This window comes from Oncorhynchus masou, chromosome 15, assembly GCF_036934945.1.
Source record: "Oncorhynchus masou masou isolate Uvic2021 chromosome 15, UVic_Omas_1.1, whole genome shotgun sequence".
In the NCBI taxonomy this organism is placed as follows: domain Eukaryota; kingdom Metazoa; phylum Chordata; class Actinopteri; order Salmoniformes; family Salmonidae; genus Oncorhynchus; species Oncorhynchus masou.
The window spans coordinates 53,627,731-53,650,756 of NC_088226.1; the positions used below are offsets into that span (position 1 = coordinate 53,627,731).

General features: G+C 40.2%; 2 protein-coding genes across 2 annotated transcripts; both read left to right on the plus strand.

Moving 5' to 3' along the window:
• Positions 1-1,992: 1,992 nt before the first annotated feature.
• cts12 (cathepsin 12) lies at positions 1,993-4,487 on the plus strand. The gene is made up of 8 exons (XM_064989653.1): positions 1,993-2,101; positions 2,308-2,459; positions 2,658-2,780; positions 3,051-3,215; positions 3,306-3,527; positions 3,644-3,812; positions 3,982-4,087; positions 4,221-4,487. The coding sequence occupies exons 1-8, from the start codon at positions 2,071-2,073 to the stop codon at positions 4,318-4,320; spliced, it is 1,068 nt and encodes a 355-aa protein (XP_064845725.1). The 5' UTR covers positions 1,993-2,070; the 3' UTR covers positions 4,321-4,487.
• A 679-nt stretch (positions 4,488-5,166) lies between these two features.
• Positions 5,167-23,026, plus strand: lama3 (laminin, alpha 3). The gene is made up of 38 exons (XM_064989656.1): positions 5,167-5,549; positions 10,453-10,566; positions 11,150-11,262; positions 11,407-11,490; positions 11,606-11,703; positions 11,898-11,942; positions 12,087-12,235; positions 12,344-12,454; positions 12,554-12,665; positions 12,755-12,928; positions 13,106-13,302; positions 13,474-13,590; positions 13,681-13,835; positions 13,979-14,120; positions 14,248-14,347; positions 14,672-14,788; positions 14,930-15,094; positions 15,307-15,458; positions 15,657-15,863; positions 16,020-16,168; positions 16,286-16,445; positions 16,615-16,739; positions 16,928-17,090; positions 17,384-17,488; positions 17,569-17,711; positions 18,242-18,359; positions 18,457-18,597; positions 18,796-18,926; positions 19,066-19,197; positions 19,598-19,742; positions 20,184-20,305; positions 20,456-20,636; positions 20,827-20,982; positions 21,174-21,336; positions 21,462-21,592; positions 21,710-21,803; positions 21,931-22,050; positions 22,213-23,026. Exons 1-38 carry the CDS (start codon positions 5,304-5,306, stop codon positions 22,356-22,358), a joined length of 5,223 nt encoding a protein of 1,740 aa, XP_064845728.1. The 5' UTR covers positions 5,167-5,303; the 3' UTR covers positions 22,359-23,026.

The window sequence follows — 23,026 nt, forward strand, 5'->3', positions numbered from 1 at the left end:
AGAGTACACCCATTTCTCCTGATGTGGAGACATTGTCGTGGAGCTGTTTGGATGTTTTCTGTTGTTGGCAGAAGTAGAGTACACCCATTTCTCCTGATGTGGAGACATTGTCGTGGAGCTGTTTGGATGTTTTCTGTTGTTGGCAGAAGTAGAGTACACCCATTTCTCCTGATGTGGAGACATTGTTGTGGAGCTGTTTGGATGTTTTCTGTTGTTGGCAGAAGTAGAGTACACCCATTTCTCCTGATGTGGAGACATTGTTGTGGAGCTGTTTGGATGTTTTCTGTTGTTGGCAGAAGTAGAGTACACCCATTTCTCCTGATGTGGAGACATTGTTGTGGAGCTGTTTGGATGTTTTCTGTTGTTGGCAGAAGTAGAGAGTACACCCATTTCTCCTGATGTGGAGACATTGTCGTGGAGCTGTTTGGATGTCTTCTGTTGTTGGCAGAAGTAGAGTACACCCATTTCTCCTGATGTGGAGACATTGTCGTGGAGCTGTTTGGATGTTTTCTGTTGTTGGCAGAAGTAGAGTACACCCATTTCTCCTGATGTGGAGACATTGTCGTGGAGCTGTTTGGATGTTTTCTGTTGTTGGCAGAAGTAGAGTACACCCATTTCTCCTGATGTGGAGACATTGTCGTGGAGCTGTTTGGATGTTTTCTGTTGTTGGCAGAAGTAGAGTACACCCATTTCTCCAGGCACCACTATACCACTGTATTAGCCCACACAGCTGTGGTTATATTTCTTTAGGTTTAGGACCTCATTCTGAAGCGTATTGAGACCCCAACTGATGTATAGAACAATCTTAAAATGATCTTTCTACTTTGGTTTAGATGCAAGCATAATGATACCTCTAACAAGTTCATTTGACTTGGTGAAAATCCGTTTTTTGGACCTAACTCGCTTAACACTTTTCCCATGTGATTTCTTCTTTCACAAATGAAGACCTCTTCCTAAGTATGCAGTCAAATTGTTAATTGTGTGTATGGTTTCCTAGAAACAATGGTGGCTCAATTTACCCCTTTGGCTCTCCCCTACTCGGATCTTACAGTAGATCTTATAGTAGTGTCTGTGTTGTGACACAGGCTACCCTGTATTCTTGGATGTTGAGCAGCTGTTTCAAAGGTATTATTAGTTTGTGCCAAAATTTGGGACTGGAGAAGAACCATGACTGGTATAAATACTATAGTATTCAATGCAGTGTTTTTGCTGACTTTACTATAGTATTCCCTGCAGTATTTACTGTAGTATACAGTTGTATTCACAGTCAACTAAAGTATAAATACTGTAGTAAAACAAAACTATAGTATATGCTATAGTAATTAATGTAGTGTTTTTGCAGATTGTTGTATACTGTAGAATTTACTGTAGTGTTTTTGCGTCTATAGTATACTGTGGTATTTACTGTTGTGTTTTTGCGTCTATAGTATACTTTAGTATTACTGTTGTGTTTTTGCGGACATTACTTTATTACTATAGTGTTTTTGTTTTATTATCTTTGACATAGAATTGGAGGGGTTCTCCTCCAGGATACCTACTGGAGAAATACTAAAAGAGCACATTTTCCATAACCTGTAGGTAACGCATAGAACCAAAAACGGTTATACCTGGAATCGAAAAGGGTTCTCCTATGGGAACAGCCAAGGAACCCTTTTGGAACCCTTTTTTTCTAAGAGTGTAACACTTAAGTATCAGGGTGCATAATTGCAGGTAGCCTGTGTAAGGAGAAGTTGTTTTGATTACTATTTAGTTGTAAGCTTGTAATTGGCAGGTTTTTAGAGATGAGCTGTATATAGAGTAGGCTATCATATTTTCTTGGCACTGCTAAGCTGTTTTTGTGATGAGTGCCAAAAAAACGATATGGGCTACTTTGAATAGTGACATGCTGTGTTTACACTCTGTGGCCTGACATTGTCTAATAAGAGGGTTTCTGTCCCTTGTTGCCACCTCCCTCTTGTGTGTTGGTGATGGGGTTTCAGACAGGCCCAAGGGGAGCACACCCTCCATCACAGGCAATAAAAGAGGGGGTGATGACCAGTCATGGTCAGAGTGTAGAGTTAGTCTCAGAACATGAAGACAAGACAGCCCAACTTTCCATCAGGTGAGTCCCAGGTTATTGACATTCATTTAGCCTAATTTCTTATCATGATTGCATTGTTTTAATAACATGACATTCAGAATTGCAGAGCATTTATAGTGTTTCCATATAATTCTCTATCTAATATGGTATAAATTGCAGCAAAGTAATTTACAACAGAACACAATACATTTGGTGAAACACTTTACTCTGATCATCCATCCTTACAGTCCAATGGGCCAGCCTCATGGGGAGAGCTGTGCTGCTCTCTCTCCTCCTGTCTGATCCTCTCCACGTGGCGTCAGACTCAGACGAGGAGGTGCAAGAGCCATCAGAGTGGCAAACATGGAAGAGGAGCAACGGTGTTTCCTACGACGAGAAGGTTAGATGTTATTTTATACACATACTCATACACACATACTGTATAAAAAAACACATCCCAATAGTTACTGTAGGCTAGTAATCTGCCTACATGAATATGTATTGTAAATATTTAGGAAGTCATTCCCTCCCTCCCAGACACACACCTTAACAATAATCAACAACTTTATTTGTTTGTTCATTCTGTTCTTTCCTGAAGCGGGATGACATTGAGAGGAAGGCCATATGGGACGACAACATGAGAGTGATTGATGAGAATAATAACAGTTTTCTCAGAGGGACAAAGATGTTCACCATGGCCATGAATAAATATGGGGACCTGGTAAGTGACCATCATCATCTTCACTTCTCTTTAGTACAGGATGTTATAGTTCAAGGTACTTCTGTGAATTACTTATAATGGTCCACTTTGAGCAATTTTCACTGAGAGCTGCAACATTCCCTTTTAAGTTCTAACTTCTGTTCATTTGTATACATTATGAGAGATTGTTCTTATTGCCGTGTATTGAAACAGTATTTTCCCATTATTCATTGATTCCTTCATACATTTCATACTAAATCACTTTGGAATTTCTCTCTCTCCAATGTGTAGACAAGGCACGAATACAAGCGTTTGCAAGGTGCCATGATAAATAGCAAAATAAAGAAAAGAGGCAAGAATGCATCAGCTCGAAAGCTCCGTGCCAGTGCTCAGAAGTTAGGGTCTGTTACCATTGACTACAGAGCCATGGGCTATGTCACTGAGGTCAAAGACCAGGTGAGGCTTTGCTTTAAAAAAATCTGTGAGTAGAATTTCAGTGCAAAGTAGGAAGTGATTTTAAATTCATGCTGTCTATTGATTTCACAGGGCTATTGTGGCTCCTGCTGGGCCTTTAGCACTACGGGTGCCATCGAGGGACAAATGTTCAAGAGGACAGGTCAACTGGTGTCCTTGAGTGAGCAGAACCTTGTGGACTGCTCCAAGCCCTACGGCACATATGGCTGCAGTGGGGCCTGGATGGCTAATGCTTATAATTATGTGGTTCAGAATGGGCTTCAGTCCACAGACACCTACCCCTACACATCAGTGGTAAGAGTCTGACTGGGGATATCCCTGACCATGTACACCAATGTTACATAATGTTAAAAGCAGCATGATTTAAGAAGTACAATGGCTCAGGATAAAACACATTTTTGTATTTCTAGGACACCCAACCCTGTTTCTACGACAGCATTCAGTCAGTTGCCAGCATCACTGATTACAGGTTCATACCCTCTGGAGATGAGCAGGCCCTGGCTGACGCTGTGGCAACCATTGGCCCAATCACCATCGCTGTGGATGCAGATCACCCAAGCTTCATGTTCTACAGTTCAGGTTGGCCTTCACCAAATTCTTTGACAGTGGTGGACAGCTAAATGTAGTGTTTTGTTTCCCATGACTGTATATATTAACTTTGATAAAGGTTTTTTATTCAGTTTTAAAAAATGCATTTGCCCTGTCTGAGTTTGCCTCATTGTAACCAGGGCTATTATTGGTCTAACAGGAATATATGAGGAGCCAAGCTGTAACCCCAACAACCTCAGTCATGCGGTGCTGCTGGTTGGCTATGGCTCTGAAGGGGGGCAAGACTATTGGATAATCAAAAACAGGTGGGTGAATCACTGGTGGGAGTAACATGGTTTACATTCTAACAAAATAAAATAATTTGGTTACTTTTTCATATACATATATGTAAGACATTTGTTGTACATAAATGTATGCATGTTTTCCTTTTCTTCCCAGCTGGGGTACTGCATGGGGAGAGGGTGGCTACATGCGAATGATCCGGAATGGCAGTAACGCTTGTGGCATTGCAAGCTACGCTCTGTATCCTATTTTATGAACCACATAAGTGATAAAGTGTCAGAGACAGAACATATCATCTTGGTATTGGATAGGTTGTCAGAGGTTAATAAAAAGTATTGATTTGGTTTATTTGTGGGGGTGATGGTATCAAGTAATCTGTTTTCTATACTGTATTACTCTGATCAATGCTATGCCTGTATTGCACTGGGATAGAGAATAAAGTTAAATTGAATTGACATTTGACTGCGATTGTTTTTAGATTTCGACCGACTGTGTCAGGCTGGTCTAGAATTTGATGTTCCTTTGAACGTTTTAGATTGAATTCAGGACTGGATATAGCACTAGATATTGTGCATCAAGGTATCTGACAGCTTGTGATGAATTTGAAGGTATTTCCTTGCACAGTGAGGCATCAAGGTATCTGTTGGCTTGTGTTGAATTTGAAGGTATTTCCTTGCACAGCGAGGCATCAAGGTATCTGTTGGCTTGTGTTGAATTTGAAGGTATTTCCTTGCACATCGAGGCATCTTGAGAAAGTCCTTTCAATCTGCCAGAATGTCTAACAGTCTTGATGTTCCCACGTAGGATTGGGAACATAATCAGTGTGTAAGCAACGCTAGACTGTAGATTGTCTTTGAGTTCCTTGTATTATTGTATTATACTGTTATCCAGTTCACCCGGTTCATAGGTTTACACCTTCCATAGTTTTACAATTGTTAAACGTGACCTATGGTACAGAGTACAAATACTATGTATGCCATGCCAACTTACTGTTCCACAAACACATTTGAAGAAAAGGGAGTGGTACCCAGGTGATCTTTGAACCTCAACATGTTCACACCAAACTAAACACACTGATATGCTCAGTCTTCCTTTATTTATACCAGTCTGTCTTTATACGGACATTCTATCTGGCCCTGGGCTTACAGAGGGAGGAGCTCCTAGGTATTGAGCTCTCATAGTTCCCACAGCCAAGCTCCTCAACAGTGAGGGAGATAGTTTTTGCTGTCCTGCAGACGTATGAAAATGACACAAGGAACTGTTTTCTGGTTTGGAGGAGTATGGGGATTATTCTTGTGGTGTGCTTTATTTGGCACCTGCACAGATGGCCAGAGAGCACCACAGAGACATCCAAACTGTAGGTATGACTATCTGTCTCAGAACCACCAGAGTGGTAAGGATCCTTGGCACGAAGGGCACCCCAGGATCCCTAGGAAGTACTGTGACACCTCATTCAACAACCAGTCAGCTGGAGCCATCACCCAGGTAATGCAGGGCTAAATAATAGAGCTTTGCAAAATAAACCAATTTGCCTGCTATTTTCAACTACTAATGGAGGTTTAAGTTTGTGTCAAACAGCAAAAATCGAAAAATGTATTAATGTAATGCACACAGATCATAGGGAACACAGACAAAGGGAGAGAGACTTCAAAAATCTAAAAATATTTATTGATTCCACTCAAAAGGGAGTAAAAGGTCCAGACGACAGCACTTTTATACTTCAGTCTTCAGGTGGCGCGTCCGTCAGATCTGGGTTCAAATACATGTCTATTTGAATATTTTTTTAAATGCAGTTATAATATGAACTTCATTGGGTTTTCTCACACAAGACTGTCATAGGTTCTTATCACAGGGTTATACCAGTACCGTACTTTGGAATATAATCATTATGAAAGATCCAAACATACACTACCGTTCAAAAGTTTGGGGTCAAAACACTAGTCTCAATGTCAACAGGCGGATGCTGGCCATCTAGGCAGAGTTGCAAAGAAAAAGTTGCAATGAAAAAGCCATATCTCAGACTGGCCAATAAAAAGAAAAGATTAAGATGGGCAAAAGAGCACAGACACAGCATCCCAGAGTTGCCTCTTCACTGTTGACGTTGAGACTGGTGTTTTGCGGGTACAATTTAATGAAGCTGCCAGTTGAGGACTTGTGAGGTGTCTGTTTCTCAACCTAGACACTCTAAAGTACTTGTCCTCTTTCTCAGTTGTGCACCGGGGTCTCCCACTCCTCTTTCCATTCTGGTTAGAGCTAGTTTGCACTCTTCTGTGAAGGGAGTAGTACACAGAGTTGTACAAGATCTTCAGTTTCTTGGCAATTTCTCGCATAGAATAGCCTTAATTTCGCAGAACAAGAATAGACTGACAGGTTTCAGAAGAAAGGTCTTTGTTTCTGGCCATTTTGAGCCTGTAATCGAACCCACAAATGCTGATGCTCCAGATACTCAACTAGTCTAAAGAAGGCCAATTTTATTGCTTCTTTAATCAGAACAACAGTTTTCTGCTATGCAAACATAATTGCAAAAGGGTTTTCTAATGATAAATTTGCCTTTTAAAATTATTAACTTGGATCAGCTAACACAATGTGCAATTGGAACACAGGAGTAATGGTTGCTGATAATGTTCCTCTGTACGCCTATGTAGATATTCCATTTAAAAAATCGTCCGTTTCCAGCTACAATAGTAATTTACAACATTAACAATGTCTACACTGTATTACTGATCAATTTGATGTTATTTTAATGGACAAAAATGAGCTTTTCTTTCAAAAACGAGAACATTTCTAAGTGACCCCAAACTTTTCAACGGTAGTGTACATTCAGTCAATCACAGCACAGTACAATACTATAATGCATTTAAAATATCTGTTCACAATATTACCCTACAATATAATATCAATCACATTCTGTCTGGTGATAATAGGCTGGTCTAGACACGGAAGCTGTATTTGAGTATTTGTTATTTACAGTGCCTTCAGGAAGTATTCACCCCCCTTTGTTTAGTTACAAAGTGGGATTAAAATGGATTTAATTGTCATTTTCTGTCAATAATGTACACAAAATGCTCTGTAATGTCAAAGTGGAAGAAACATTTTAACATTAGAAAAAAATTATATGAAAAATAAAACACTAATATATCTTGATTAGATAAGTATTCATCCACTACATGTTAGAAACACCTTTAGCAGACATTACAGCTGTCGGTCTTTCTGGGTATGCCTCTAAGAGATTTCCAACCCTGGATTGTGCAAGATTTGCTCATTATTCTTTTCAAAATTGTTCAAGCTCTGTGAAATTGGTTGCTGATCATTGCTAGACAACCATTTTCAGGTCTTGCCATAGATTTTCCAGCAGATTTAAGTATAAAACTGTAATTTGGTTACCCAGGAGCATTCAATCTCCAGTGTAGATTTGGCTTTGTGTTTTAGGTTATTGTCCTGCTGAAAGGTGAATTCATCTTCCAGTGTCTGGTAGAAGGCAGACTTGAACCAGGTTTTTCTCCAGGATTTTGCCTGTGCTTAGTTCTATTTTTTTTATCCTGAGAAACTCTCCAGTCCTTAACCAATTACAAGCATACCGATAACATGATGCAGCCACCACTATGCTTGAAAATATTGGGAGTGGTACTCAGTAATGTGTTGGATTTGATTTGCCCCAAACATAACTGTAATGAACACAATGGGAGACAGAGAGCTGGTTTCAAGCGCAGGGCACAGCAGGTGTTTATTGTAAAGGACCACAGCAGGAGGCAGGTAGCTGGGTCCAGTGACAGGCCGAAGGTCATACACAGGGGATCCAAAAAGGCAACAGTACAGGCAGGGAAAAGGCTAGTAACGTCGTCCGGGAGATCAGGCAATAGGTTGGTAACAGAAAATCCAATAGGCTGAAGTACAGGCAGGGAATAGGCAAATAGCTTCGTTAGTGAGACAGGCAAAAACTATCATACACGGGAAGAGTAAATTACAGGAAAACCAGCGCTCCGAATAGAAGTGTGTCACAAAACAAACAACACCTTGCAATGATGGGGTGCAGAGAACTGAACTAAATAGCGTGTGATAATGACATAGAGGTGTGTGAACAGGTGTTCAGAATTCAGGTCATTGGGATCTGGAGAGTGAGCTGCGTTTAGGGGCTCTATGTGTTTGAGAGTGTGAGCTTGAAAGTGGGCTGGAAAGTGAGCTTTGTTTAGGGGATCTACTTGTTTGAGAGTGTGAGTTGGATGCAGACGTTACAATAAAACTTTTTATTCAGGTCAAAAAGTTAATTGCTTTACCACATTTCTTTGCATTATTACTTTAGTGCCTTGTTGCAAGTTTTGGAATATTTGAATTCTGTACAGGCTTTCACTCTGTCAATTAGGTTTGTATTGTGGAGTACCTACAGTGTTGTTGAGCCATCCTCAGTTTTCTCAGAGCCATTCAATTCTGTAACTGTTTTAAAGCCACCATTGGCCTCATGGTGAAATCCCTGAGCAGTTTCCTTCTGGCAACTGAGTTATGAAGGACGCCTGTATCTTTGTAGTGACTGGGTGTATTGATACACAATCCAAAGTGAAATTAATAACTTCACCATGCTCAAAGGGATATTCAATGTCTGCTTTTTTATTTATTTATTTTTTACATATCTACCAATAGGTGCCCTTCTTTGCGAGGCATTTGAAAACCTCCCTGGTCTTTGTGCTTGAATCTGTGTTTGAAATTCAATGCTCGACTGAAGGACCTTACAGATAATTGTATGTGTGGGGTACAGAGATGAGCTAGTATTTAAAAAATCATGTTAAAAACTATTACTGCAAACAGAGTGAGTCCATGCAACTTATTATTCTACGTGTTAAGCTCATTTGAATACTTATTGACTCAAGACATTTCAGCATTACATTTCTTATTCATTTGTAAAAAATAAAACATTAAACATAATTTGACTTTGACATTATGGGGTAAGTTCTAAGACTCTAAGAAGTCTCAAGCACATATATTTATAACCTCCTTCCCAAACAGACCCCCCTTCTGTGTCTAGGATGTTGCTGGGCAGGTGGTGTTATCACTCCAGAAACCTAGTACTCCTCCCCGGAGCTCACCGTTCTTCTTATTGGTCAGGAGAGGCCTTGAGGTTAGGGAGTCAGTCCACTACATAATTGCTGTTCTCATACACAGAGCCAACACTTCTTTATATTCTATGAAATTATCCATCAATTCATACTAAGATAATATAATGATATAAAAATATTGATAAAATATAATGATAGAAAACATATTAAGATATAAGACAGTGTTACAGGACAGTAATTTATGATCTATCAGCTCTAGCATGTGTCTCCACCCTTATGGACAGGCCCCCTGTTTACTTTCCCTCTGGCCATTGCACATAGATCATTCCATCAAACCGATAACACATTGATCACTAGGCCACTTATATAGTTATAAACATACTAAAACGTGTTTAAGTCAATTAGTCAGTTTCCAACAGTGTGTAGGCCAATGACAAAAAATCTCAGTTTAATACATTTTAAACTCAGCAAGATGTGGAAAAAGTCAAGGAGTGTGAATACTTTTTCAAGGCACTGTAAACACTTTCTTCTGTGTATTTGACTATGTTCAAATACACATCCCAAAATAATACTTTTATTTTAGTATTTGAATGGTTATTTGAAAGCAAAACAAATAGTAGACCAAATCGCATTTGAAAGTATTTTCAAATACTTATTTCAAATACTATTTTAAAATACCTGAGTTAAGTGAATGGGAGTGTATTTGAGTCCGTGTATTTGAGTATTTCCAAATACATTCCAAGTGTATTTCCAAACGCATTCCAATATTCAACTACTTGTTTTTTCAAATACAGGTTATCCAAAAACTTGTTTTCAAATGAATTGAAAAGAAATTGAAATATATGAAATAGTACTTGAACCCAGGTCTTGTGTCCTCAAATGTTCCCCATTGTTCTTTGCTCATGTGTTGATTTAGTGGTAGAATATACCACACCTTGATTTACAACTCAAACAAGCAATGGTTTTGTATTGAAATCTCTGGAATTTTCACAACACAAATGTGTCTGAGCGACTTACACAAAATGGGTTGCTTTGCAGGTCCATATTTACATTTAATTCATTATTATGGATAGCAAGATAGCAGATAAACAGTGTATGTCCTCCTGACTAGGGTCTTGTTTCACCTTTCTTTCTTTAAAAAAAGAATTCTGCTAGTCCAAGCCTTCTTCACTTGAAGAATATGCTAAATAAAAAGTCCAGGATGGGCCGAAACACGTAGCACTATAGTACTGTTATTATTGACCAAAACTGATCTATATTTTCTATTAGAACTTTTTTGATAAGACACTTTTGCATTCAAAAGGCTGCCTTACCTAATCTGACTTTTCCCCTCCATACAGAGGTGTGGCCCTGGATACTACAGAGAGAGGACAGGGCCTCATAGGGGCCAGTGTGTACCCTGCAACTGTAACAGCCTGTCGAATGAATGCGACGAGCAAACAGGGAGATGTCTGGTGGGTTTCTCTCTCTCTCGGTCTATAAAAAAGTGATTCATCAGGGTTGCCGCAGCACCCTCAGCAGCCTTAATTGGTCCCACTGGGCAAAAACTGGTTAAATCAACCTAATTTCCCACGCAATTTCAACAAGATTCAATGTGATGAAGTTGAATCAACGTCGAAAACGGATTGGATTTTCAAAAAGCAATCAACGTAAAGGAATTTCGTCTTTTTTTTCACCCACCTTTTAACCTAAATCCAATGACATGGTGAATTTTTTTGTTGATATCACACTGAATTCACGTTAGTTGACAACTCAACTAAATGTAAATGAAAACTAGACCTTGAATGATGTCTGTACCCCAGTGGGGTACTACACACACACACATAGCAGGATAGGTTTCTCCTGACTCACCAATTAGGTAAACATATGCACCTTTTCTAACCCATGTTGATCCAGATGGATATAAGTCATATCCACAGATGAGTTTTTATGCCAGACTTGACTAACTCTCAGTACTGTGTTACGACATCATGAACCATACCCACAACATTCCACGAGCCTGCTTCAGTCATAAACAGAGGACACTTTATTTTCCAGAACTGTCAGTACAATACTGATGGGGATCGATGTGAGCGCTGCAAGGAAGGTTACTACGGCAATGCTGCCCAAAAGACCTGCCGTGGGTGTCCATGTCCCTTCAGAGCCAACAAGTCAGTTTCTATATGTCCATACACTCTGTTAATGTACAGGTAGCTATGTGAGCACACTTGGTGTTACGTTCTCCAGATAAAATATTGGATGAAACATATAATTACCATTTGGTACTCAAAAGCATTTTTTTTCTCTTTGTGTAGTTTTGCAGTAGCATGTCTGGATATTGGTGCAAATGAAATCGAATGTTTGTGCAAACCTGGCTACACTGGAACCAGATGTGAGAGGTGTGTTTATGTGCTTTTTACAGTACATATAAAAATGTCAATGTCATCTTACCGTAAATATATTTATAACAAAAGTCTAGAACTTTCCTCTCCTCTTCCTCCTCCAATCTGGCAGGTGTGCCCCTGATTACTATGGTAACCCAATGATATATGGAGGCAGGTGCCAGCGATGCCACTGTGATGCTACCAGTACCTGTGACTATCTGACTGGAAGTAAGCTCAGGACCCACTTCAGCCGTACAAGAATAGAGAAAATTATCTATGAATTAAAACAGGATGCCTCCTATATAACGATAAAGCTATAGGCTATAGATTGAAGAAATGCCTGCAAGAAATGTCATGCTGATAATAGTTTGTCTTATTGTAGATTTGGTATAACTGTTGCTCACTGTGTCTTCTGTCTCTAGAGTGTAAGAAGCCTGATGATCCCGGCACAGATGATCAATGCATAGGTTTGTGAAGCACACAGTAATACACATTCTCAATGTATAGTGAGCTATTTATTGTCTGTTGTTGCCAGCATGATTCATATTTCATTTCCTCTCATCCTATTACACCCTAACTAAACAATCTGCTCTTCCTCTCTTTGTGGTCAGCGTGTGACAGCTGTACTCAGGCCTTACTGAATGATTTGGAAAATATGGATGATGGGCTGGAATTGCTAAGGCAGCAGCTTCAGGGCATTGATTCCAACAGCTCACCTGCCAACATTAACCAGCTGGAAGGTGCCATTAATGAAACAAAGGTCATTTAACACGGTCTTACTGAGGCACTCTATATATTTGAACACCAAATGGTGTATAATGTACACAATTTAACAAGATGATCAATCCCCTCTGGTATACTCTTGCAGGCTCTGGTTGGAAGGTACAGCACTACTGTGGATGCTCAGGGTCCAAAGGTCAATCTTCTGGAAGCAGAAGTTATGAGTCTGGATCAGGACATAAGCCTACTGGAAGACAAGGTGCCTGAGGCCCGCTATCCATAATCAGATGTCAGATGTAATCCGTTATTTTACAGAAAAACTATATCCTTTTTACTTGTGTGATCTTACTCTCTCTAGGCAAGTTACTCTCTCTCAGGTGCTGGCAATGTCTTCGTGAAAGTGATCCAAACCAAACAGAGAGCCAAGGATTTTATCCCTGAAGCTCAAGATCTTCTAATGAATATAGAAGGTATACTGTTATTGAGAGTGTTTCAAAAATGATAATATAATGATATGTCAATGTCATGATAATCCCCACCTGTCTTTTTTCCCTCTCAGATCTCCTTCGACAGCTGAGTGAGGCTAATTCTAGTGTAACCAATATCACTGTGGGAGTGGAGGAGGTAGCCAGGATGATGAAGGTGGTGCAGCGCATGGTGAAGGAGATGAGACAGCTTGGCTGCAGTAACCAGACAGAGAAGGCTGCCAGGGAGCAAGAGGATGCTCACAAACGTGAGACAAGGGGCTCTTGGCTTAGTCTATAGTCACTTACAGTACAGGGCAGCACTTAAATGATCACACTACTGAATAATAAATGTTATACATTATCAATGTGACACAAATTCTTGACTCACTGTGTATGATAGATGTGATTCACAATGCAAAGTGTAATGCATGTGTCTCTCTCAGTCTTGGACTTCATCAAGAACAATATGGCACCTCCATTAGACAACAACCAGGCTGTAGCCAATGAGACGGCAGAGTCCCTGATGACATCGGTCTCTGCGTTGAGTGATCTGGCCGTGGCTGTGGCAGAAGCAGACAATATGGTTAACATGACACGGAGCCTCAACTTCAACAGTACTGACTTCCTAAGAATCCTGACGGTAATGTCAAACACTGAAGTGTAAAATCTGTGAAATATGTTGTAGATCTCAGATACAATACAAAAAATGTTCTCTCCTTTTTCTGGACATGACAAATACCAAATCATGTCTCAAGTTTCTGTGTTTGACAAGGGGTAATCACTGTTTTCTCTCTATATGTATATTTTCTAGCAACTTAGAGGTGAGCTGGAGAGGAAACGTGATTCAGTCCTTCCTGAAATGAATATGACCAAAGATAAACTGAAGAATATCACAGACCTTTTGGAAATGATGAAGGAGATGAAAAAGGTATGAAGCAGATGAATTCAAATCGTTTCCAGTGGAAATTCCTATCTCTCTTGTTGTGAAGGCATTCAAAATATCATTTAAATCTTTCAGAAATACGAGCACCTTGCAGCCGAGATAGACGGAGCCAAGCCCAATCTAACCAAGAGGCTAAATGATATCGCTAAAGCAAAACAGAAGGAGGGTATTGTCCTCATGGCAGAGGAGCATGCAGAGGAACTAAACAGACTGGCAATGGAACTCCAAATGTAGGTTGACAGAGTAAGGTCATTAGGTTGGGGGCCTACTTCTTTATACCCCACAGAGGTGTCCTATGTTGAGACCTTTGTGTGTTTGTGTCTTTATGGGCTAGTATGGGCCACTGCGAGCACTGTATTCCTTGTTATTGCAGGGCAGTGCATAATGCCACCAACAGCTCTGACCTGCAGCATGCTTCAGAAAGCATTGGAGCCTACAGCAGCATCATAAAAGCCATTGAAGAGGCAGAGATGGCGGCCAACCAATCCAAAGAGGCATCCGACAAAGCTCTGAAGGTGATTATTATACTGGTCTGGATGCTACAGCCACCGTTAACTTCAAATTTACAACAACATTGAACATTCAGTTAACATACAATCAATAAGTATTTCACATATCTCCAGTAACTTTTATATGTTTCAGGATGTGGAGGAGCAAGGTCTGACCAACAGGTCTGAGGAACTAAAGCATAATGCAAGTAGCTTACTGACAGAGGCCATGAATGCTGAGAAGAACCTCAGAGGTGTAGTAATCATCCCAATATTTTATTTTCTAACGACACTAAAGCTACAATAGAAACAAGAATGTATCATGTTATTGACCCCTTCTCAATCCTTCCAGGACATTATATGAGCCAAAGGTTTTGTTGTATGATGTTGAAGAAAGCTATGCACTTTGAACTTGTTAACAATTTTGTTGGAGGCCAAAAAAACACTGCAGTATACTGTAGGCCCTCGATAAAACACATTCCGTTGTCTCCTTCTGATATCTCCTTCTGATATCTCCTTCTGATATTATCTTATCATATATTACCACTTATCCCCCCAAACATTTTTTTTACACACAGAGACCTCAGCCAAAGTTAACAACCACAAGCAACGTGTTGGTCAGACCAAGAACAAAAGAGAGATGCTGAGAAAAGATGTTCTTGCAGTTACAGAGAATCTTAAAGAGATTCAAAGAGGTTTGTGTATACAAGATGAAAGATTATGCTTGTGTTTTAATAACGACGCCATGGAATCGATGAGAATGACAGTTTACACATTCTGTGCCACAACGTGACCATACTTATGTTATTCACGTACACTATTTGTTTGTGTTTCAGATGACATTGGGAAGCTCATAGACTCTGCCAAAGCAACTGTCAACGCTGCCAATAACACAGTCAATGACGTAACAGACAGACTAAATAATATCAGCTGGGAACATATAAGGCTTCCTAATGTCAGCTCAAACATTGGCAGTGTGCTCAATCAGGCTGACAATGAATGTAAGTACTCATGTCAGACACACAGTACATTTATCCTGTCATGGTATTGAAATGAACCTTCCTCTAATTATAATCTAAATTCTGCCTATTTACTCTTTAAATTCAAATCCAACTTTAGATTCTTGAATTGAATTTGAATTAATGATACAAATGGAAAGTGAAAAGAAAGTAGTTGATTGGAGCTGTTTTTCTTTCTCTCCTGACTGGTACAGTGAAGAAATTGAACGAGACATGGCCTACTTTGGAAGACAACCTCAGCAGGGTGCAAAACCTGTGCTCCCAGGCTCTCCCTAGTGTCAGTATGACAGACAGCATCAGGAGAATCAAGGATGTGATAGAGGAGGCCAGAGACATTGTCAAAAGGGTGACACCACATCTAATCTAAATACTCTAGATTCTTCATTCTATTTTGATCGTTTTCCTGTGAACCTTTGTCCTTTCTTGACCAAACGTGATCACTCCAACCATTACACTATTTTTCTTAGGTCTTTTAGACTGGCTGTATCTGTCTGTCTCTGTCATATTGAATGTCCATTGTTCCTCTCTTGGTGTGTCTCCCCAGCTCTCTGTCGGCATGACCTTCAACGGGAAGGGTTACATTGAGCTCCGCCTCCCCACCAATGTTGAGGATTTGAAGGCGTTTACAGCTGCTGAACTTCTTCTCAACCGCCAGGAGACCAAGCCCACTGGAAGGGACCGCAGCCGTAGGCGCAGACAGAACACACAGGATGACAGAAACCTCTTTGTGCTCTATCTCGGCAACATGGACGTAAGTGGGACATTTGAGTAAATAGTGTAGTCATAATATCCTAGAGCGATAATCTTGGAATTTCAATTGATTCCCTAATTATTTTTGATACATTTTGTGTCGGAGATGTTCAGTATTTTCTTACTTTTCATTTATGGCTTGTTTCCCCCGTTCCAGTCATCCAAAGACTTCATCGGAATGGCTGTAAAGAATAACACTCTCCGCTGTGTATACAAGCTGGGTGGAGTCATACATGAGTTGAACACCGACCACATAACTAGAACCAAAGTGAACTCCACTGTTTTTGACAAGGTCATCTTTAACAGGTACACCTCTGAGGAATTTTTCTGGATTTGATACTAACTTGATGACATGGGACAGTTTGCCCATGATGGAGACAGCTCCCTTGTCATCCCCACTGTGTTTGTCTCCTATTTCTCTAGAGTTTACCAAGATGCTGAGCTCAGTCTCACACACAGGTTCCCATCACAGTCTGTCGAAGTGTCTAGGGAGAATAACCGGCCCAACACGACAGTTGGCCTCCTCAACCTGGACACCAACAGTGTGGTCTTCTACGTAGGCGGTTATCCTGATGCCTTCACTGTAATTACATTCCTCTATCCCTTTGCCTCCCAGGTGTTCTGTGCTTCTGCATCATGCTCATTGTTGATTGTTGAATACAGAAGTACCCTGTAGACATCAGCGGGACCAGACCAGTCTTATTCTCCCTATTCAAGTATTGTTTTATATCATTATGCCCTTCTCTCATTAGCCTCCAGTGGAGCTGCGCTACCCCAAATACCGTGGAGCCATCAAACTGTCTACTATCAATGATCAATTCTTTAGTCTGTACAACTTCAAGAAAGCCATCAACGTAGACAAACAGTCATATATAAAGTAAGAACCAACAAAAGGGACCATCACCTTGATTATAGATCTATAAAAGATGCCATACTGTACGGAATGGTGAATGCTGTCCACATGTTCTAATTTAGCCTGTTATGCTCTGTACCATGACCATACATGAAAAAACATCTTCCTGCTTCAGTGTCAGAATGTATCATGCAATTCCTTCCTTCTTTCAGGGTTAGTGATAGTCTACAGTTAACTGTGCCTTATTATTTTGACGGCACTGGTTACGGTTTGGTTACGGACATTAAAGAAATTGAAACCCCGAAAAGAGGAGTGCTCAAGTTCCACACAAACAGCCAGGTGGAGAATGCTTTACTGTTTTATAAAGGAAATGAGGTATGTATATTTTGTCCATTCATATATCTGATATCAGTTAAAAATATGAATTCAGAATCACACACAGAAACGATTGAATAATTCGTACATTCAAATGAATTAACTATCTGGTTTACATTGTAAGTTGTGTAATCAATCAAGCTTACAATTTCACCAAGAAGATACAGGAACATCAATGTATTGCAGTTGGACATGAATAAATGCAGTCCTTATTGAGATTTTATGGTTGGTGTGAGTAGAGCAATGTCTTCATAAATATGTTGCTTCATTCACTTGTTTGTTGTATTTCACAGGATTCGTACACTAGTGTTACTGTGGAGAGAGGTTATGTTGTGCTGCAGGGAAGACAAGGCACCCATGTCCTCAATGCCAAGAGTACTAGAAAAGTTTCACTCAATGTAAGATAGTGTCATCGACATACTGTATGGTTTAGTTTTATCTGCATCAACTTTTCTTAAAGTTCTGCTTTCTCTCTTAGGATGAACACTTTGTAATAGTCATGGATACAACATTTAAAGTACATGTGGCTGGAGTACAAACTGAGATTGTCAAAATAGACAACATCATGGAAGGTTTCAAAAAATTCTACATTGGGGGTCTACCAGCATCAATAAGAGAAAGGTACTGTAACGGTTTTCTGTAGGCGAAGGAGAGTCGGACCAAAATGCAGCGTGTAGATTGCGATCCATGTTTAATGAAAAAACGTAAAAACACGAATCAATACAAATACTACAAAAACAAAAGAACGTAACGAAAACCGAAACAGCCTATACTAGTGTAAACTGACACAGAGACAGGAACAAGGACACTAAGGACAATCACCCACGAAACACACAAAGAATATGGCTACCTAAATATGGTTCCCAATCAGAGACAACGATAATCACCTGACTCTGATTGAGAACCGCCTCAGGCAGCCAATGACTATGCTATACACCCCACACAACCCCATGACGAAACACACCACAAATAAACCCATGTTACACCCTGGCCTGACCCAATAAATGAAGATAAACATAATAAATATAGACCAGGGCGTGACAGGTACAAACTCTGTAAATAGGCTTTCTGTCATAATCTCTTGCAAGGGATACATGCATTTTCCTGGAATGTCAGTTATACAATTATCCATGTCATGTCTTTTCTTTCAGAGATAATGTCACAACCCCACCATTCAGAGGATGTATAGATAATGTGATTTTACAATCTGAGGAGATTGAGTTTAACACGACAATTGGTGTCAGTGTTGGATGCCCAACCTCGCTTTTGGTAAACCGTCTCTCATTTTGTAAATACATTTCAGACTGCACAATGTGGAGGATGTTCTAGGTCTAGAATTTTCATGTACAATGTAATTTCTTTTCAGGGTGTTCGTGAGGCTACTTTCCACCCTGGTGGCTCCCTCTCAGTGGACCCACAGGATTTCTGGACCACCCCTGTGGCCATGGTTTCGTTGGGGTTCAGGACCATGGAGAATAAAGGTGTTCTTCTCAGGACCAGCGAAGAAGTCAGTCCACGATTCAATAATGGTTGAAGAGTCTCTCACAGAGAGCCTCATTCAAAGGCTGCTCTCTGTGTGTCATATTTTCACCTCAAACACTAGTAAAAGGATCAAAATGAGTTATCAAAATGAATTTAACAGTTTTGTTTTAGAATTATATACTTTTTGTAAAGAATATCATCACACCATTTCTTTATCGATCAGCGTCATGGATACCAGCTCTCATTGGTTGATGGCTATGTGATGTTTCACTTTGATGAAAATGCCTTGAAGTCTACCAAGACATACAACGATGGAAGATGGCACTACTTGACTGCATTAAGGAATGGCACACGGTAAGGCATTTTTATTTTCATTGGTCAAGCTGTGCAGAGATGTTTCTCATCTGAAATTGAAATAAACTCTACAATGTTATTGTTGGTTTGTTCCACACACCCACAGACAGACATAACAAAAGCGCTGTGATTTCCTCAGATTGGAGTTGAGGGTTGATAACGGTGATTTGGGCCAACATCAAGCCTCCCCCCAAGACAAGCCCAATGAACATCAGGTTGTGTTGGGAGGAGAGACCTTCAGGGGCTGCCTGGCTAACCTTCATATCAAGAGGTCTGATTAAAAAATGCAACATTATAGTCACACTATTGTCACACTATAGTAATAACGGTAAAAAATGTGAAAAACTCAACTTCTATGAGGTGATATTATGATTCAACATTGTGGTCATTCCAATTTGTGACAATTTGAGGAAAAATGTACTTACTACGACTGAGATATGTGGTTGGTTGTATCATCTAGCTAGGTTAAGATCAATGCACAGACTGTAAGTCACTCTGAATAAGAGTGTCTGCTAAACGACTAAAATGTTTTTTTTAATGTTTTTTTTTAAAAATGTGTTTAAATTATTATTAGCTACAGTGTTTTCTCTAGTTAATTAAGTCAGTTGTGGAAAGTAAAAATAACTGATGATGTGCTTTTTGTGATTGTATCTGTTTGTGCTCTGACACAGGCCTGAAGAAATCTTTATTCCTGCTGACTTCAGCTCCTTCACCCAGAAGGGAGATGTGATCCTGGGGATGTGCGGACTACAGCCCCCTCCTCAGGCCATATGGGAGCCAGCAGGCCTTCAAGAGAGGCCCAAGAAACCCAAACCAGTGAGTATGGGAATACTTCCCAAAGTTGATTCAAGCGTATGTTAACCATCAGGCTATTCATGGTAAAAGTGTGCAGTAAGGGATATGTTGGCTCTTTTCATTTTCCTGTAAAGTTTTAGGTTCTCACTCAAGCGACAGGGGTGTAACTTTGGTTTGGTATTCCAGAACAAACGTCTAAAATAGCCAAGAGATAACTTCAAATTATCAATATCAAATTTTCTCTGAAATATTTTACAGGCTTGTAATGCTGCAGTGAACTGGTCCTTTATTATTCATGTCAGTACTGATCATTTTGTCATCGTATTACTATGTAATACAATTGTATAATACAATAAATACAAAGTAACTACACAAGAATAGAGAAACTTAATGTAAAGTATTACTGTATTGGTACATTACTAATGTGTATCCTCTCCCCCACCCCCCTCTATCTGGCTGAAGCGATCTGGTGCTGTGCATACTGAGTGCAGACTGCCCAAAATGTCTGACCCCCAGGCCTACCAGCTAACTGGGGCTGCTAGTTGGCTCAGTTACATCATCGCACCTGAAGAACTTAATTTCAGGTACAGTAGGTTAAATGCTTGTCCTCATATCCACATTCCATTAAAAAAACATTCTCTGCAGATTTATTTTTCTATTATTTAACCGTTATAAGACCTATGAAAACAGACAATCCAATTCTAAATCTGTGGCTTGGTTGTTCCTCTTGCTAGGCCTCACTTCTCCCTGGAGATCAGAACCAGGTCATCTGAGGGGCTGTTGCTCCATGTCTCAGGGAACGGGGACATCTCCCAAGTCTCTCTGTACATGACCAACGGCAAGATCAAACTCTCATTGGGGAAGGACAGAGTCATCCACAACAAGAAAAAGAGCAACGATGGAAGATGGCATACAGTAAGCTGTCTAATAACTGTTGAGATATCAGGTCTCAATATTAGGATCATTAAATGAAGTCATAATAATCATGGTTAGTTTCAGGTCATTCTAAATAGTGCAAAATGTACACTGTACCTCACAGCCACAGCTGAGAGATTTATAAGTGTAAAGTAGTTGATAAGCGCCTCCGTGGCCTGTCTGTGTGCAGGTAATGGTCAGTGTGGAGAAGAACACTTTCCACCTGGTTGTGGATGGTTTCCGTGTGCCTGATGGTATTCTACCTGCAGAGGAGGGTTCCTACTTAGCCCTGCAGAACCCGGTCTATCTGGGCAGTGACCCTGCCTCCAAAACCTCTTGGGCTCAGGTAAGCAAGCAGACACACAGACTGTAATGGCGTCTAAACAAACAGACACAACCCAATGTGAGGGTGTGATTGTGATTCTCCTGTAGGTTTGTATCTGGTGCAGAATTACCATATTTACTATGACATCTATATTTACATCCTGGAAAATGTGTGCTTGGTTTTAAAATGATGTCCATCTGTATCTCTCTCAGGGTGGCTCTCTTCCCAAGAAGAGTGTGACTGGCTGTATACGCCATTTCAAAGTGTACAATGTTCTGGTTGGTGAACCAGCCGCCAATCACGGGGCCCCGCCCTGCTTTGATGGGGCAACAGAGACTGGGGCATACTTTGCTGGCACAGGGCATGTGGTCTTAGGTGTGGACTTTATATAGTCATTAACAAAAAATACTACAATTGTGGTGTCTTAGTTGTGAGCAATATTGCTTTAACTAATCATCTCATTCATCCAGTAACTCTGACAAAGATACTTTGTGTTTTAGATAAGTTCTTTACTGTGGGCTCCCGTTTTGAGCTGACCTTTGAGGCTCGCCCACGGAACACTACAGGTCTCCTCTTCCATGCCAGGGGTCGTCATAGGAACAGCCTAAGTGTCTTCATGAGGAAAAACAAGGTTCTTTTAAACCTCATCAACATGTATATGGGACTGTGGAGTTGGATACTGTGTAAGCCTGAAGTATATTGAAATGTGTGGAAAACTTAGGAATATAATTTTTGCTCTGAATCTCAGGTGGAGGTCCATGTGAATGATGGGTTAGGTGACTACAGTGCATCTGTGACACCTCAACAAAACCTGTGTGATGGCACCTTCCATGTTATTGCAGGTACATATCCCTCTCACATCAACCATTGATTCATCCTCATACAGTAGAGATACATTTAAACCAGCATATTTTTTACAAGGACTTGGAAGGATCTTCTAATAGCCAGTCCATCTACTGTATTCCTCAGTGTCCAAACAGAACAATGTAGTCCAACTGAACGTGGACTCAGAGTCCCAGCGTACGGTCGGGCCTTCCCACTCCTCCTACACAATGACTAAGGATTCCCTCTACATTGGTGGCATGTCCGGTAAATTCATTCAGCAACACTACCCATTGCATCTCATTAAAATATCCTCTCTGAATTAAAACACTTTCCAAAAATTGGTAGAGCAAGTCAAACCTTGATGAACAGCTTCTGACAGTTCTATAAACACATCAATATGACTTTTATGCTTTCCCCCCTATACAGGCACATCAAAGCATAAAGGAGTGCCAGTCTCTTCTTCGTTTGTTGGCTGCTTGCGGAACATAAAGGTCAATAAAAAGCCTGTTGTTTTTAAGACAGCCTCCAGTGTGGTCGGCCCTGTGAACGTCAATGAATGCCCAGCAGACTAAGGGGATGAAATCAATGAGTGTTGCCCCAGATTACCTAATTCTCTGAACCACTGAGTTATCTGTCTATGACTCAGTGGTAAACGGCTGCAAATATGTGTAATAGATAGATACTCATCTCTTCATGTGCAAATTATACCACTGGAGGGCACTGCAGTGCTCTTATTACTGTGTTGGCTTTGCAAGGTAATTCACACTGTTGGGGTTTAAGGCAATGTTTTCAAAGTGTTTCATGAATTGAACATTCACACCTTTTAAATTACAGTGACAGTGACTTTGATGTATTCTATGAATTAACAGGAATGAAATACCTCTCAAGATGAGCTGGCACACAAATGTTACCCCTAGTGAGGCTAAAATATAATTGACATTATTTCAAAAAACATGTCTCACGTTGATCAGTCTACAGTTTTCATTTCAACTAAATTACCAATGTGGAATAGACGTGAATTGATTTTTGTGTCCAGTGGGTTGCTAATTGTAAAAATTAATTTGCAATTGCACAATCTGTTTCAATACCCTAAAAGTTCAGGTTTAACCAAATGCTTGTCAAATCCAATAAAAGGAATAACAAACTTAACGCCTGAACAATTTTCCCAATATTATGATTGGACTAAACTCCCATTGACATGCCATGTAGTCATCATTAAGACTAGGAGTGAGAAGATGTT